At 31.1% G+C, this 14515-nt stretch overlaps 1 protein-coding gene across 1 annotated transcript in view; it reads left to right on the top strand.

Annotated features, from left to right (window-relative positions):
• LOC128174257 (receptor-type tyrosine-protein phosphatase zeta-like) overlaps positions 1-12820 on the top strand; it is an 80251-nt gene extending 67431 nt beyond the window's left edge. Inside the window, exons 13-27 of the mRNA XM_052839852.1 lie at positions 7057-7165; positions 7424-7488; positions 7589-7625; positions 7771-7868; positions 7975-8103; positions 8544-8692; positions 9471-9606; positions 9803-9949; positions 10429-10522; positions 10876-10949; positions 11077-11208; positions 11332-11454; positions 11546-11691; positions 12152-12287; positions 12629-12820. Of these exons, the coding sequence (XP_052695812.1) occupies positions 7057-7165; positions 7424-7488; positions 7589-7625; positions 7771-7868; positions 7975-8103; positions 8544-8692; positions 9471-9606; positions 9803-9949; positions 10429-10522; positions 10876-10949; positions 11077-11208; positions 11332-11454; positions 11546-11691; positions 12152-12287; positions 12629-12709 (1656 nt within the window). The 3' untranslated portion in view covers positions 12710-12820. The remainder of the gene's footprint in view (positions 1-7056; positions 7166-7423; positions 7489-7588; positions 7626-7770; positions 7869-7974; positions 8104-8543; positions 8693-9470; positions 9607-9802; positions 9950-10428; positions 10523-10875; positions 10950-11076; positions 11209-11331; positions 11455-11545; positions 11692-12151; positions 12288-12628) is intronic.
• Positions 12821-14515: the final 1695 nt, after the last annotated feature.

Here is a 14515-nt window from a genome sequence, read left to right as displayed (position 1 = left end):
ATCCAATATTTTCATAATTTACAGTACATAATTGATTTATTTCTATATATTCTAAGTTTTAAAGCGTCTAAATAAATTTTATTTCAAACAAATGTGTATACAATCTACTAGATAATAATGCGTATTGTATTCTCATTTGAAAGAAAAACGTTGGGAATAATCGTTTAGTTTAAAACGGGGAATGGGTAAGCTTGGCCGCTTTCATTCAACGTGTCGCTTTTGCTAATATGAATGAAATTAATTGTCAAGACACGATCGATGCTTGATATAGGCTGATTATAAAATTAAGCAAAACTAACTCGACCGAACAAAGGATTGAATGAAGCTATGGAAATAAAAAAATGTATTTAACGACGAAAGAGAGAATGAATGTTAACAACTGTCAATGTTCTTATTTAAAAAAAGTTTTAAATTCACATTGTTCTACAAAAACTACGTTTTAAGAATAAAACCTGGCATTCCGTAAAAAAGGTTACAAAACGAAAAAACCGCACGATCACGCACGGTAAAAAACGCAAACCAATTTTCCTGATACACGCACGATCCCGCACGTTACACGAACGATCACCCACGTTACACGAACTATTTAACACGATTGGCTTGTCAACAATAACGTTGTTACCACTGTACCTACTAAAAGGGGGGCTCAGATTCTATCGGTATGCATAGATTGAAGAACCCTCTAAGTATACTGAAGACATTGGTAAAAATTCCAAGTTTTTATCTCTTATGGTTTGAGAGGAGTAGCGATAACAAGCTTTTCATAAACAAGGGCAATAACTTTGTAAGTTCTGGGAGTTATCAAGCAAAGGGTCATTTGGTACCATAACTCTTAATGGCCAATAACATAAAGAAAACATTGTTTCAATATCTCTTGAAATACAAAAGCTGTCCCTGGAAAAAAAGAGAAAAAAAAAAACACTAGTAGACTAATTGTTCTCGAACAATTAGAGGTCTTTCCACCTCATTGTGTTTTAAGTTTGAAATAAGATTGCTTCAACAGAATTTTTTAAAAATCTGTGTTACTTCGTAAAAAAGCGTCAAAAGATTAAGTATGCATTTTTATAGCGAAGCTCGAAAGCCATCTAGGGATCGTACGTCCGGAAATTGCCAACATTTTAAGGAGCCAAACAACACAAATGAGTGCAAAGTTTCCTTATGTGTTTGAAGAAAAATAGATGACATACTTCAATTTCGAACAGAACTGTACGTCAACAAAACAAGTTCGCAGATACGAAATGGTTGCCGTCTTTGAAAATGTTCACATTTTATTGAAAACAATATGTCTGGGTTTCAGCGGATGAATACGCTAGCACCGAGACACATGCGATAGCTGGGCCTACATACTTAATTTGGTTATGAAATGTACCAGCCTGCAAAAAAGATTATTTTGTATCCATATCGAAAATTGACAATGCACAAATGTTTGATCTTGTAGAAAGACAACTTCCTAATCGAGCGATGAGTACATCTACAACCAAAAGTTATTTCAAACCAACTAGTACACTACTTTCACTTTGTAAACAACGTGAATGGGTGCTTTCTTTTATCTACCCCTGATCTTTTCGGCCCGTGTCATTTGGACCCTTGTTAATTTTAGATGAAATTGATAATAAGAGACAGAGTAATTACCATCAGTATACAATATATAGAATTAAACACTATCATAATTTTAATATTTATTTCTATTTGAATAGAGAAAAAAAAGTCTAAAACAATTTTAACTCCGAAGATATTTCTTGACTTAGATTTTCAATTGAAATTCAATACTCTTTAAGAATTAGGTAAGCAAATTTGTAATGAATTGTATTTTTATTACTTATGTGATAAAAAACATTTTTTAATTTCTTTTACTGATGTATTTGTTTTTATTTTTGTTTTTTAAAAGTTGAAATTGATTACTGATAATTTATGAAAAAATGCCAGCTTTTGAGTTTAGGCATTTTTTGACAAAATATTACATAAAGGGTACCCTCATTGTACGGATAACTCCTCCTACAGTTCTCAAGATAGAAAATTGTTCTTTTGCAGATCAATTATTCATATATCAGAGGTGTGCATATTGCTAGGATTTCGATTACTGATAATTTATGAAAAAAAAAAAAAATACCAGCTTTTGAATTTAGTCATTTTTTGGCAAAATATTGCATATAGTGTACCCTCATTGTACGGATAACTCCTCCTACAGTTTTCAAGCTAAGAGGTTGGTCTTTTGCAGAACAATTATACATATGTCATGGGTATGCATATTGCTAGGATTTTTTTTTCAGAATCTGATTAATTACAAAAAAATACCAGCTTTTTTGGCAAAATATTGCATATGGGGTACTCCATTTCACTGGATATGGGTTGACATGGATTATGGATACAGTTCGCATTAAAATGAACCCGGTTTGCTGTCACATTGACAGCTTTTCACTTGTTTATAAAATTATTAAGGTTTTTACTCTTCAAATTAACCTTAACTCGACGCCATTGTGACCCTTCAGGCCTTTGATTTTATTGCTTGACCTTGACCTTTGACCTTCATGTCATTTTGATTTGACAAGGCAGACGCTTCAATACCAAGTGGTCCGATGTATCTATAATAATCAATTCAAAAGGTATTTGTTTTTTTTTTATTTCATGTTCGAAACTTTCAGGGGCAATAACTGCTAACATTTATTGAGCAGTAGCGATAACAAGCATTTTGTACAATAGGGGCAATAACTCTATAATTGTTACATGGTAAGGGTCAAATAGTTCTATTTTGAAATGTCTTATGATGTCCTACTATATCCATGAAAAAGTTTTTCTCTGCCATGCTAAACAAAGGAGATCAAAAAACTCATTAATTAAGAGATTTCCAAATGATCTTGACCTTTGACCATAATGTCATTTTGTTTGGCCAAGGTAGACGCTTCCATCCCAAGTGGTCGGAAGTCTCTATGATAAGTAATAAAAAAGTTGGAAGTGATTTTAAGGAAATGTAAATACTTTCAGGCGCAAGAACTACTAGAAAGGGGCCTCAGATCCTTTCGGTATGAATGAAGAACCCTCTAAATGTACTGAAGACATTGGTAAAAGTTCCAAGTTTTTATCTCTTATGATTTGAGAGGAGTAGCGATAACAAGCTTTTCGTAAACAAGAGCAATAACTTTGTAAGTTCTGGGGGTTATCAGGAACAGGGTCATTTGGTATCATAACTTTAAATGGTCAATTACATGAGGGAAAACTTCTTTCAATATGTCTTATTATAAAAAAGCTGTCCTTTGGAAAATAGAGAAAAATAATAAGAATAAAAAACAAAAAGAAAACAAAAGGTCTTTCACTTGAAAGGTGGAAAGACCTAATTATCAATAATAATAATAATAAAAAACATAAGAAATACAAAAGTTCTTTCACCTGAAAGGTGGAAAGACCTAATAATAAAGATTTTAACATAATGTACATTGCGGTTTATTTCCACTTTTCTTGCAGCAGATATTTTTCTTAAACTACATATAAAATATTAACTTATCACAGAGTCCCCCCTCCCCCGTTTAAAAAAAAAAAAGATACGTATAAAAAAAAATTGTTGATTATATAAGGAAAATGGACCCCCCGGGAGCATTTAATAAATATAACTGAAAATAAAGACACTTTTAAGCAGCTAAAGAGCTAAATGCTTACTACGCACTCCCCATTCCTCACCCCGATTAGAAATTTCCTGATTTTGAGAATTTTTTGTTTTGCTTGTGAAGATTTCTGAATGATGTTGCCACGCCCCTTTAATAAAAGTTCCTTGAAATTACCGTAAATATAGTGAATAAAATAAATGTGAGCATTCGTCCAAATGAGAGCAAGTTACAGCTGCTTCCTATCTCTGAAGAAATGTCTCGATTCGTTAGCTCTGCAAGATTTTGAGAATAGTTTGGTATCTATTTTCTCTGAATAACACTCTGAAAAAAAACTGCGCGAAATATACTGCTTTGTTTATTTAAAAATCAGGATGTTCTTGAAATTACACAATTTAACTGTTTCTTAAAAGTTTTACCTTGATCCTCGCGAGATGGTATCCGGTCTAGTGAGATCGACCGACATTGAGGAATTGCATTGTGGGTCGAAATTTACTGACGCCGAAAAATTCTGTCGGATCAATGTGTAAGAAATCCATTATGACGTCACTCGAAAAGACAATAACTCCGTTAGTCTTATGTAATGGAATTTGTGTTCTGTCAGATGTATATTAACAATGCATGTACACAGTCTTTAATCTTGTTCTCGTGTGAGTGTGAAAATGGGAAACCATAATTACATGGAATTACTGGGACGATTAATACAAGACATTACTGGTCGATTTACTGACGCCAAAAAATTCTGTTAAAATAATGTGCAAATAGTCCGAATTTTCTATTCACTCACACCTTGCCGGTAGAGCTTGCTTCGCGCCGGTGCTGCGCATCGGCGAGCTGCGCTCGCTATTAATATGGTTCTATTTGTTCACTTTAAAATATGACGAAACCACCTACTCTATACATAAGAAGCTATTCTTAACACTCATTAATTTGGTATTTTTAAAAAATCTTATAATGATGTGGGAAAACCAATCGCCTTCAATTTGTAATTTTATAGTTGTATAGAAATGTATGCATGTAAATATATTCAATCATTAAAGATGTCAAAGTCATATCCTTAGCATGTTTAAATTTGATATCAAAGAATAATAATTAGGGAGTAAGAAATAGTTTTTATTATATATATATATATATATATATATATATATATATATATATATATATATATATATATATATATATATATTTGTTTGGCAGTTGAAAGGGGAGGGGGGGAGGTATTACATATGCAAGGTGAACAAAAGCGGTTTGGGTTCATTAAATCAAACCCGAAGGTCTTAAAGGGCCATGGTCACGATTTTGGTCAAATTTTATTTTTCTGTTTTTATTATTTGTAATGCTTTAAAAATACATTTCTAATGATCAAATGAAATTTGAGTACCATTCGTTGAGTTTTAAGCGAAATACAGGGTTCACAATTCTTCGTCATGTAAACAAAGTTCGTGTTTTGTTTTTGTTAACATGTGTTCAATATACCTGTAACAACTTTTTAAAGCTGGTTTGTCTATCTTGCTATTCATTTTAATCATAAATAAACAGTTCCTAACGATTAACACATTTATTTTAGGTCTAAATCTGGAATTTTCACTTCCACATTCGTAATGTAAACAAACGCTTTGTTTACATAGCGAAGAATTGTAAGCTCTGTAACTCGCTTATATCTCATCAAATGAGACTCACATTTTTGTTGCCTATTGAAAATGCCTTACTGAAGCATTGTAATCATTTAAATCGGAAAAAATGAGTTTTGACCAAAATCGTGACCATGCCCGTTTAATGGTGGATTTCATTATGCCCTAACATATTTGGCGACCTCATAATATTCAAAGAATGATTCATTATGACCCATATTATGATTTGTTTTGGAATTGTAAAAATAAACATTGAAATTTTCATTAATGAAATGTATTATACTATGCGTTTCAAAACAATTCGTTAGTTATCACAAAGAAAGACGCCGGAAATGTAAATGTCGATAGTTGATCGCCTATGCAGGTTTTAATAATGCACTTACCATTAAAAATGATTAGGTCTTTCCACCTTTCGGGTGAAATACCTGCTGTATTGCTTCTGGGTTTTTTTCTCTTCTTTTCTTCTCTTTTTTCCAGGGACAGCTTTATTTTCTAGAGTTATTGGAAACACTTTTTTCTTTAAGTTATTGACCATTAAAGGGGCATGGTCACGATTGTGCTCAAAAAATATTTTTCCGATTTTAATATTTACAATGTTTCAGAAAGTGATTTTTAATAGGCAACCGAAATTTGAATGTCATTTGTTGAGTTATAATCGAGTTTCGGAGCTTGAAATTCTTCGCTATGTAGACAAAGCGTTAGTTTACATTATGAACGTTAAAGTAAAAATTTCAGTTTTAAATCTAAATTGAATGTGTTTAACGTAAGGAACTGTTTATCTATGCTTAAGATAAATAAAAAAAAATAGACAAATAAGCTGGAAAAAGATATTTTCCTGGTAAATTGAACCTATGTAAACAAACACAGGGCACGAGCCTTGTTTACATGATAAAGAAATGTGAGCTCTGTATCTTGCTTATAACTCTACGAATGACTCTCAGATTTTATTTGATCATTAGAAATGCATTTCTAAAGTGTGGTAAATAATTAAAACATAAAAATAGAATTTGACTAAAATTGTTAGCATGCCCCTTTAAAAGTCATGTTACCAAATGACCCCACAAACTTACAAAGTTATTGTCCTTGTGTACAAAAAGATTGTTATTGCTACTCCTCTGACACCATAAGAGATAAAGACTAGGAATTTATACCAATGTCTTCATTACACTTAGAGGGTTCTTCAATTTATTCATACCGAGAGGATCTGATGCCCCCTTCAAGTAGTTATTGCCCCTGAAATATTGAAATTTCCATGAAATCACTTCCAACGTTTTTATTATTAATCCCCTACCGGTTTCATCGGAGGGGACTATAGCTTGCATTTGCGTCCGTCAGTCCGTCCGTCTGTCCGTCTGTCTGTCCCACTTCAGTTTTCCACACAGTAATTATATCGTGCATTACTTGTACAACTCAATTTAGTGTTTCTAACAAACAAATAAGTTCTGTAAAATAGTGTCAAGCATTGTGTTGACAATTTTATCGACAGGATTTGTTTGTATTAATACCATCGGGTTTGTTATCGGGTTGGTCTGTTGATACGGGGTACCCCCTTCAAGCAGTTATCGCCCCCTGAAAGTTTCTCAAGTTTGTTAAAAACACCTACAACGTTTGAACCTCACATCGGACTTTAAATTGAAATGTTGACCTTTACGAGTCAATATGACATAAAAGTCAAAGGTCAAAGAAAAAGAATTGCTTATTTTAGTTTTTGGGTTTTTTATAGGGTAACGCAGAGAAATGTTTTAATTATTATATTGAAACAAAACATAATAAAATAATTAGGTAAAAAGACCTCTTATTGTTTGCGAACAATTAGTCTACTCTACTAGTTGTTGAATACTTTCTTTCAGCAATTGACATATGGAGAAAAATTAAAATGTGACGCTGGAAAACTTCCAGAAAATGGTTCGAAGAACAGATTTAAATCCACTTTTCCTTGTATGTATAACTATTGATATTAGAATAATGTCAAACTTAAAAAAATAATATTATATATATATATATATATATATATATATATATATATATATATATATATATATATATATATATATAATATTATTTTTTCTATATAATTTGAAAAAAAATCAAACAATTTTTTACGGTAAATAGTTCATACAATGTGGATAAAACAATATAATGTGGGTAAATAAATAACTTTAGTTTAAAACGGTTTATATTTCTCAATTTTTGTAGATGACCACTCCAGAGTTGTTTTAAAGAATGGTAAATCAGACTACATCAACGCTAATTATATCGATGTAAGTATAATTCAAACGAAATACGCTAATGGTTGTAACAAACATAATAATAAAACAAAATTTAGTCGTTACCATTTCTACCCTGTTTTGTATTTCTTAGGGGCTAGAACATGAACATGCCTACATTGCAACTCAAGGTAAAATGCAATTTAACTGAGACAACCATCTTTGCTCTGTTTCGTTGTTTCTTTAATAGTTTATCATTTTTGATTACATTTTATTACATGATATTTCGTAGAGTTACATTGTAGTTACATTATAGTTAATTTTTTATGTGTACAGGACCTAAAGAGAATACCTTTAATGACTTTTGGTCAATGGTTTGGCAAACAAACGTGGAACAAATCGTTATGTTAACAAATCTAATGGAGGGAACCAGGGTAATTAACAAAACACAATGTTTAATTTATGTGAACTAGATTAAGGAAATTATAAGATTGTACTCATATTTTTTAATCTTATTTTTAAATGAACTTTGTTTTTCAGAAAAAATGTGCTCAATACTGGCCAGCCTTAAAAACATTGATGAATTGTGGGATTTTCACATTATACACCACAGGCGAAAAGCAATACGCTTACTATGCTATTCGTACGCTGAAAATGACAAACTTATTGGTAATTAAAAAAACCGAATTTAAAAGTCTCAAAATATAATGGCAAAATACTGACACAAGGCCCGTTGACTAGAATAACATCTGGAAAAGGATTAAGAATACTCAATTTGCTATTATTGTTAAAACGACGACTTACATACTAAAGCATATTTTTTTTAGACTCAACATAATAAAAAATAAATATTTACATTTAGCAGAGTTGTTTTAATTGCAAAAATGGATGGAGCATTAATAAAAACTAAATGTACGTTTTAAGTATTAACACTTTAATGGGGTTTTTTGTAATTCATTAAAATTATCATTTTTCCTTAAAAGAAAGATTACGATTAAAAAGCTACAAACAAATACCATTATGCATTTATGAATTAATAAGCGTTTTCCGATATTTTATCATATTCAATAACTAAACCACACCAAACATATTAAATTTCTCAATTCCAGCAAAAAGGACAAAGAACAATCACTCAGTATCATTACAAAGCTTGGCCGGATCACGGCGTCCCGGATCCACTTTGTCTTTTATTTTATCACAATCATGTGACAAGAACTAAAACGGCTACACTCAAAAGCCCGACTTTAGTACATTGCAGGTATGTCATCAACCCTAAGATACATGATTGTGACATTGCATAGTGATATATATTTATATAAAATGATAGATTACAATCCGCAATATTTTTGGTTTAAAAAAAACATATGGTGAACCGGTTTTTTTTTCTAATACACTTTTTAATCATTATTATTTTTAACTATTAAATGATATACGATGTAACAAACCAGAAAAAGGGGAATATCTAGGTTAATTGTTTTTATCAAGTGCATTTTGTCGAGTGTTCGGACTAATTTTAATGATTGAAACCAACTAAAACAAAATAATAATAATTTCAAGAAATAAATTATATTCAGAAAATAAGTAAATACATGTTTAAACACCTTGTAAAACCAGTAAAAGAGCAAGAAGAGTTTATCTTATTTCAACATATGATATCCTTTGGAAATATTAAAAACAAATTCTGATTATACAATATCCTTTTTTGATTGTATATGAAAACACATTGTGAAACAAGATGCTTAACACGCATTTTTCCCATGAATGTAAAATGATACTGAAATATAGTTTTTTCGAAAACAATTGGAAATAAACCCATAAAATCATAGATGATTGATGCATTCCTAAACGTTACATTGCTTTTTAATGATTAAATCATTCTAGCGCTCCTAAGACAGCCTGTTGTTTAATTGTTTTTTTTCAGAATTTGAAGCAGAAGACAAGATTAATAAACACAAGAGAAAACTTAACAACATTTATATAGAAACTGCTACTAAAACAGGCATTGTTATCTATTGACCTCGTTTATTTATATTAAGTGCTGGAATTGGTAGAACAGGGACATACATAGCAATTGATGCCTTGCACAAGGAAGTTCAGCTGGGAAACAAAATCAACATTGCAGAATACGTGCAGCAAATGAGAAAAAAAAGAATGAATATGGTCCAAACTTACGTAAATAGGAATTATGTTACGGTTTTTGAACAAAGAAAATAAGAACCCCTTTTCATTTAAAACAGTGTTAATTGACAATACCGACATCATTGAATTATAATTGATTTTAGGTAATAATTTTCACTGCAACAAATCAAATAATAAGATATAGAAATATCTATGAATAGCTAAAATACATGCACAACTCTACTTCCAGGAACAATATAAGACAATATTTCTGACTCTCTACGAAATAACTAAGGCGCCAGCTACTGCTCAAAAGCCGGCTGAATTCATTGAAAAATTAGAGACAGCCAAAATGGATACTTCGGCAAACGTTTCTTTTTTAAGAGATGAGTTCCAGGTTAAAATATATTTTTTTTTTGCATGTTTTTTAAATCCCACATATGCAATTAAAATACAAAAAAATATCTTTAGATTTTGCTATTCTTGCTTCCTCCAATCGTGTTTTTCAGAAAGTGTTTTCATAGTAAAAATAATAACGAAATCAAAGTGTTGTAAATATAGTGTGTGTGTCACTGTGTGATAATTTGTTTGAGATCTAAAAACTAGCTTTCACACTAAAAAAAAATGGTATTAATAACATGCGGGTAAATAGACAGATACTCATGATCTTTGTATGGTTGATTAAAGTTATTTGATGAAATGACAATAGCTATTGCGGTAACTACATTAGAAATATAAAAATCAGGGAACTATGGAATATGCATCAAGCTTAGCATACTTAACTGTAAAAAAAATTTGCTTCTTTTGTTCATTGTTACTGGCAAATGTTCAAAAAGCGTTAGTCATTTGCTTAGAAAGTTTTGATACACATTTTAGAGGCTCATGACAGTTCGACATCAGCTTAGAGACGACAATGACAACATGGCGTCAGAAGGCGATGGTCTGTCTACGACTGCATGTATCCGACCACGTAGGTTAAACTTTACTTCAACCCAATATCACTCTGTTAATTTTATAATACGAATCTCTGCCATTCGGTCAAATAAAAGGTGGCCAATGTTATTTGATAACTAACCCTAAGCTATTGCTCTGCCATTTAGTTTCCTACCTGCAAATTCCAGTCCTTTGAATGTTAAAAGATTTTCCCCGTCAGTTCGAATATGTTTCATTACGATTATGTTTTCAAAAATTTCATTTAAATATCTTCAAGATAAAATATAGCAACTTTCGTTAATTTTTTTTTCTTCATTTTGTTCTACATAGGTAGCATTTGTTTTGAAATAAATACATAATAAATTGCCGTTTTCATTTTGATTTTCACAGGGTATGAGAATGTAACTATACGGACTTCTAGTGTGTCCAATCGTGGAAGTAATATTGATGGAATATTCATCCATGTAAGTTTAAAAGACATTACATTTTCAGCAACAGTCTGATGTTATCAACTTAAAATATGTTTTCATCTTGAACCATTAATTTTTTTTCAAATGAGATTTTAAAAATAATAAGTATCACATTTTCTAGTCATTTACCAACCAGAACGCGTTTATTGTTACGCATTGTCCACCAGCAGATGACGTTGTAGATTTCCTAGAACTGATTAATGAATATGACTCTGAAGTTGTTGTTTTTATGGAACCCCTCAACATTGAATTTGTGAGAATCTCGTTATTTGAGAATTTGTTAAAAATTCATTACATTGTACCAACAACGATCTAATAAAGATCCTATACTGAAAACTCGTATAAGGTAGCAATATTTTCGATTCGACTATTACAGACAGATACATGGATACCGACAACATCAAGAAGTTCTAAAAGTGTTTCTCCTTTTACAATTCAACTACAACAAGAAAATACGAAGGAAAATCATTGGCACAAAGTTGAAATCACAAAAGAAAATGTGAGTAGTATCGATGCTGTAATTATTTGATTAGGACTATTCATCATATACATAAATTTTGAAATTCTTCATTTACTCGTATTTGGAACAGACTGATTTTAAACCTCGTATGGTTCACCTTGCGGAGCCAACACATGATCTGACTCCAAATAACGCTCAGACCGTTCCTCAAATTCTGGGTTTGGTTTCATTTGCGCAAAAAACAACGGGAGAAGGTCCGATAATCGTCGTCAGCAAGTAAGCAATGTATATACAGTAAAACTTCAAAACTGTAACTTTCTATGTCGATAAACGTACTGTGCTTATTTTTTCTGCTTCTTTATCAATGTAGTGCTTTTTTTAAGTCAAACACAGGTTTAATCTCTGTTATTCAGTCAACAATGCAATTTGGTCATCCTTTTCAACTTTCATATTTGATTCAGTTGACTGAATGGCAGAACTTTTTCTTGTGGAAATTAAATCTATAAAAAACATTAATAACAAACGTGAACTAGTATATAATTATAAAATTTAGTTATATAGTCAAATAATTATGTACATACTTATATGAACAACAATCCTATCCCGTCAACGCATGCATGTATCCGCTAAGATCTGTGTTTCTGAATGATTGATTTGCCAGTTTTCATCCCATACTCGCATAAAAATACTTAGTAAGTTATTTGTTTCTAATATATGTCTTTTTTTACCTTGCTAGAGATGGAACTGTTCTGTGTGGTGTGTTCTGTGCTGTATACAACTTGATACAACAACTGACAATGGACGAGGAGATAGACGTGTTCTCTGTGGTCAGACTCCTACAGACACGATGCCCTGAGCTTTGTGCAACAATGGTAAACTTATCAGATTGTATATAAAAGCAAAATGCGCATCTAAGAAATTATTATTTCTTCCTGGAATAAAGGATAGTTAATGAAAAACATTAATGTAAAAATCGCCTGTTTAATGTAATAATAGAATATACAATGTGGTCACTAGAATTACAATGTGGTATTTTTTCATTAAATTTAAAGATTGATTATTTAAATACTATTTATTAAATATTAATGCTAAAATGTTAATAAAACCGCTCTAAAAATATTCATCTTACTATGAAACACAAATAATATTTTTAAGATAATACAGGATAGATCATTGCTAAAAACTAACACATAAACATTTTTTTTATCAACAGGAGGAATATGAAATAATAAACCACGCCATTACGACTGTTATACAGTCGAGAAGAGACGGAAATACATACGCCAATGAATGATTGCATTCACTGAAAATAGAATATAGAGGAATTCCTTGTTTCTTGTAATTTTTAACGAGGCAAATATACATTTCCTTTGTTGCTTAGACAAAAATTATGTGACTGCTTTCAAATAGACGTATTCAAATAGATGTATTTCTTATAAAAATTTTAACTATTAATTTGAATCGTAATTAAGATAAATAACATAAGATATACTTTGTTGCATGTTTGTTTGTTATTTTTTTTAACAGAATATAGAACGCCACGACATACTAGAAGTACTACAGGTGTAAATATTGATATAATTTCGATCAAAGCATAGTTTATACTATGACGGACAAAGAACTGTTACTGTACTATTCTTTTGAAATAGGGCATGACAATTTCTTATCTTTTACCATTTTTTCGTTATTGTGTTATATTTCATGTTTTTTTTTTTCTAATGTTTTGTTTGTAATGTTTTGTGTTTATAGCTCTATTTCTTTTAATATCTTGCAGCAAAATTTGGTTGATATCAAATGATCTTTAAGAATTCAGGAATTTTATATACATATATTTACGACTAAAATCTTTATAAATCTAGCGAGACTTTCTTGACACTCAGTAAGTTCACAAAAAATCACAATATTTCATTACTTTGAAATGTTATTCATCAATGCTTTATATTTTAACTGCAAGTTAAATCGTTTAATGTCACCTTTTGTCGTGAGTCTGTGTGTCGTGCGTTAACATTTTTTTAAAACAACTTTAACTCTTCTTAAATACTAATTGACAAATAGTTACCATTTTTGAGTCACTTATGTGACCAATTCTTTTTTTGTCCGTTTTTAACTTCTACTCTAGACCCACTGAACTAAATTCAATTGAACTTGGCATATATAACATCTATGGGTGAAAAGAATTAAAAATTGTAAAATTCATGGCCCCGTGATCAGGGGTTTTTTTCCAATGTGGGGCTCTAATGATTATATAGTGAAAATAAATAAATTCTTTAAAAGTCTTCTTCTGCTCCTGGGTATTTAGCAAGTTAACTCGGAACAAAGTTATGAAGAACAATGCCTTTTCCAAAATTGTGATTTTCATGGTTCTTAAGTGAGGGTTCTGGCGTTAGGGCGGGGCTCCAATTGTCATATAATGAAAATACATTTATTATTGGAAAATCTTCTCTTCTGCTTTTGGGTATTGTTACAGCATTTTAAGCTCCGTGTACGTATTTTGTGTATATTTTTATACAATATATTTTGTGTATATTTAATTTCTTTCATCTGTTGTTTTATATATGTTTTGTAATATGTTATTCCATTAATTCTATTCAACTTATAATCTGTAGATAGATTGTTTTTATACCCCCGCTCCGAAGGAGAGGGGGTATACTGTTTTACCCTTGTCCGTCTGTCTGTCTGTCTGTCTGTCTGTCTGTCTGTCCGTAACAAAAACTTCTGTCGCATTTATTTTAGCAACTATTTATCGATGCTTGAAATTTTTCACAGCGTTTGTTAAGGCATGCCATATCGTGCAATATATTTTTGTACCAATCGGACGTCAACTTCCTGTTAAATGACGACTTTGCTAATTTTTAAAAAAAATTTCAAACAAATTTTTGTCAACGAATTCTCAGCAATTGTTTATCGCAGATGCTTGAATTTTTTCACAGTATATGTATAGCCATATAATATCGTGGGATATATTTTTGGTACCAATCGGACGTCAACTTCCTGCTAAAATGACGACTTTGTTTATTTTTAGCCAAAATTTTTAAACAATTTTTTGTCAAAAAATCTCAGCAACTGTTTATTGCAGATGCTTGAAATTCCTACACAGTAT

The sequence above is a fragment of the Crassostrea angulata genome, chromosome 2 (assembly GCF_025612915.1).
Source record: "Crassostrea angulata isolate pt1a10 chromosome 2, ASM2561291v2, whole genome shotgun sequence".
Lineage (NCBI taxonomy): Eukaryota > Metazoa > Mollusca > Bivalvia > Ostreida > Ostreidae > Magallana > Magallana angulata.
Note: the sequence above shows the minus strand (reverse complement) of the source record. Positions and strands in the feature narration are given on the sequence as shown.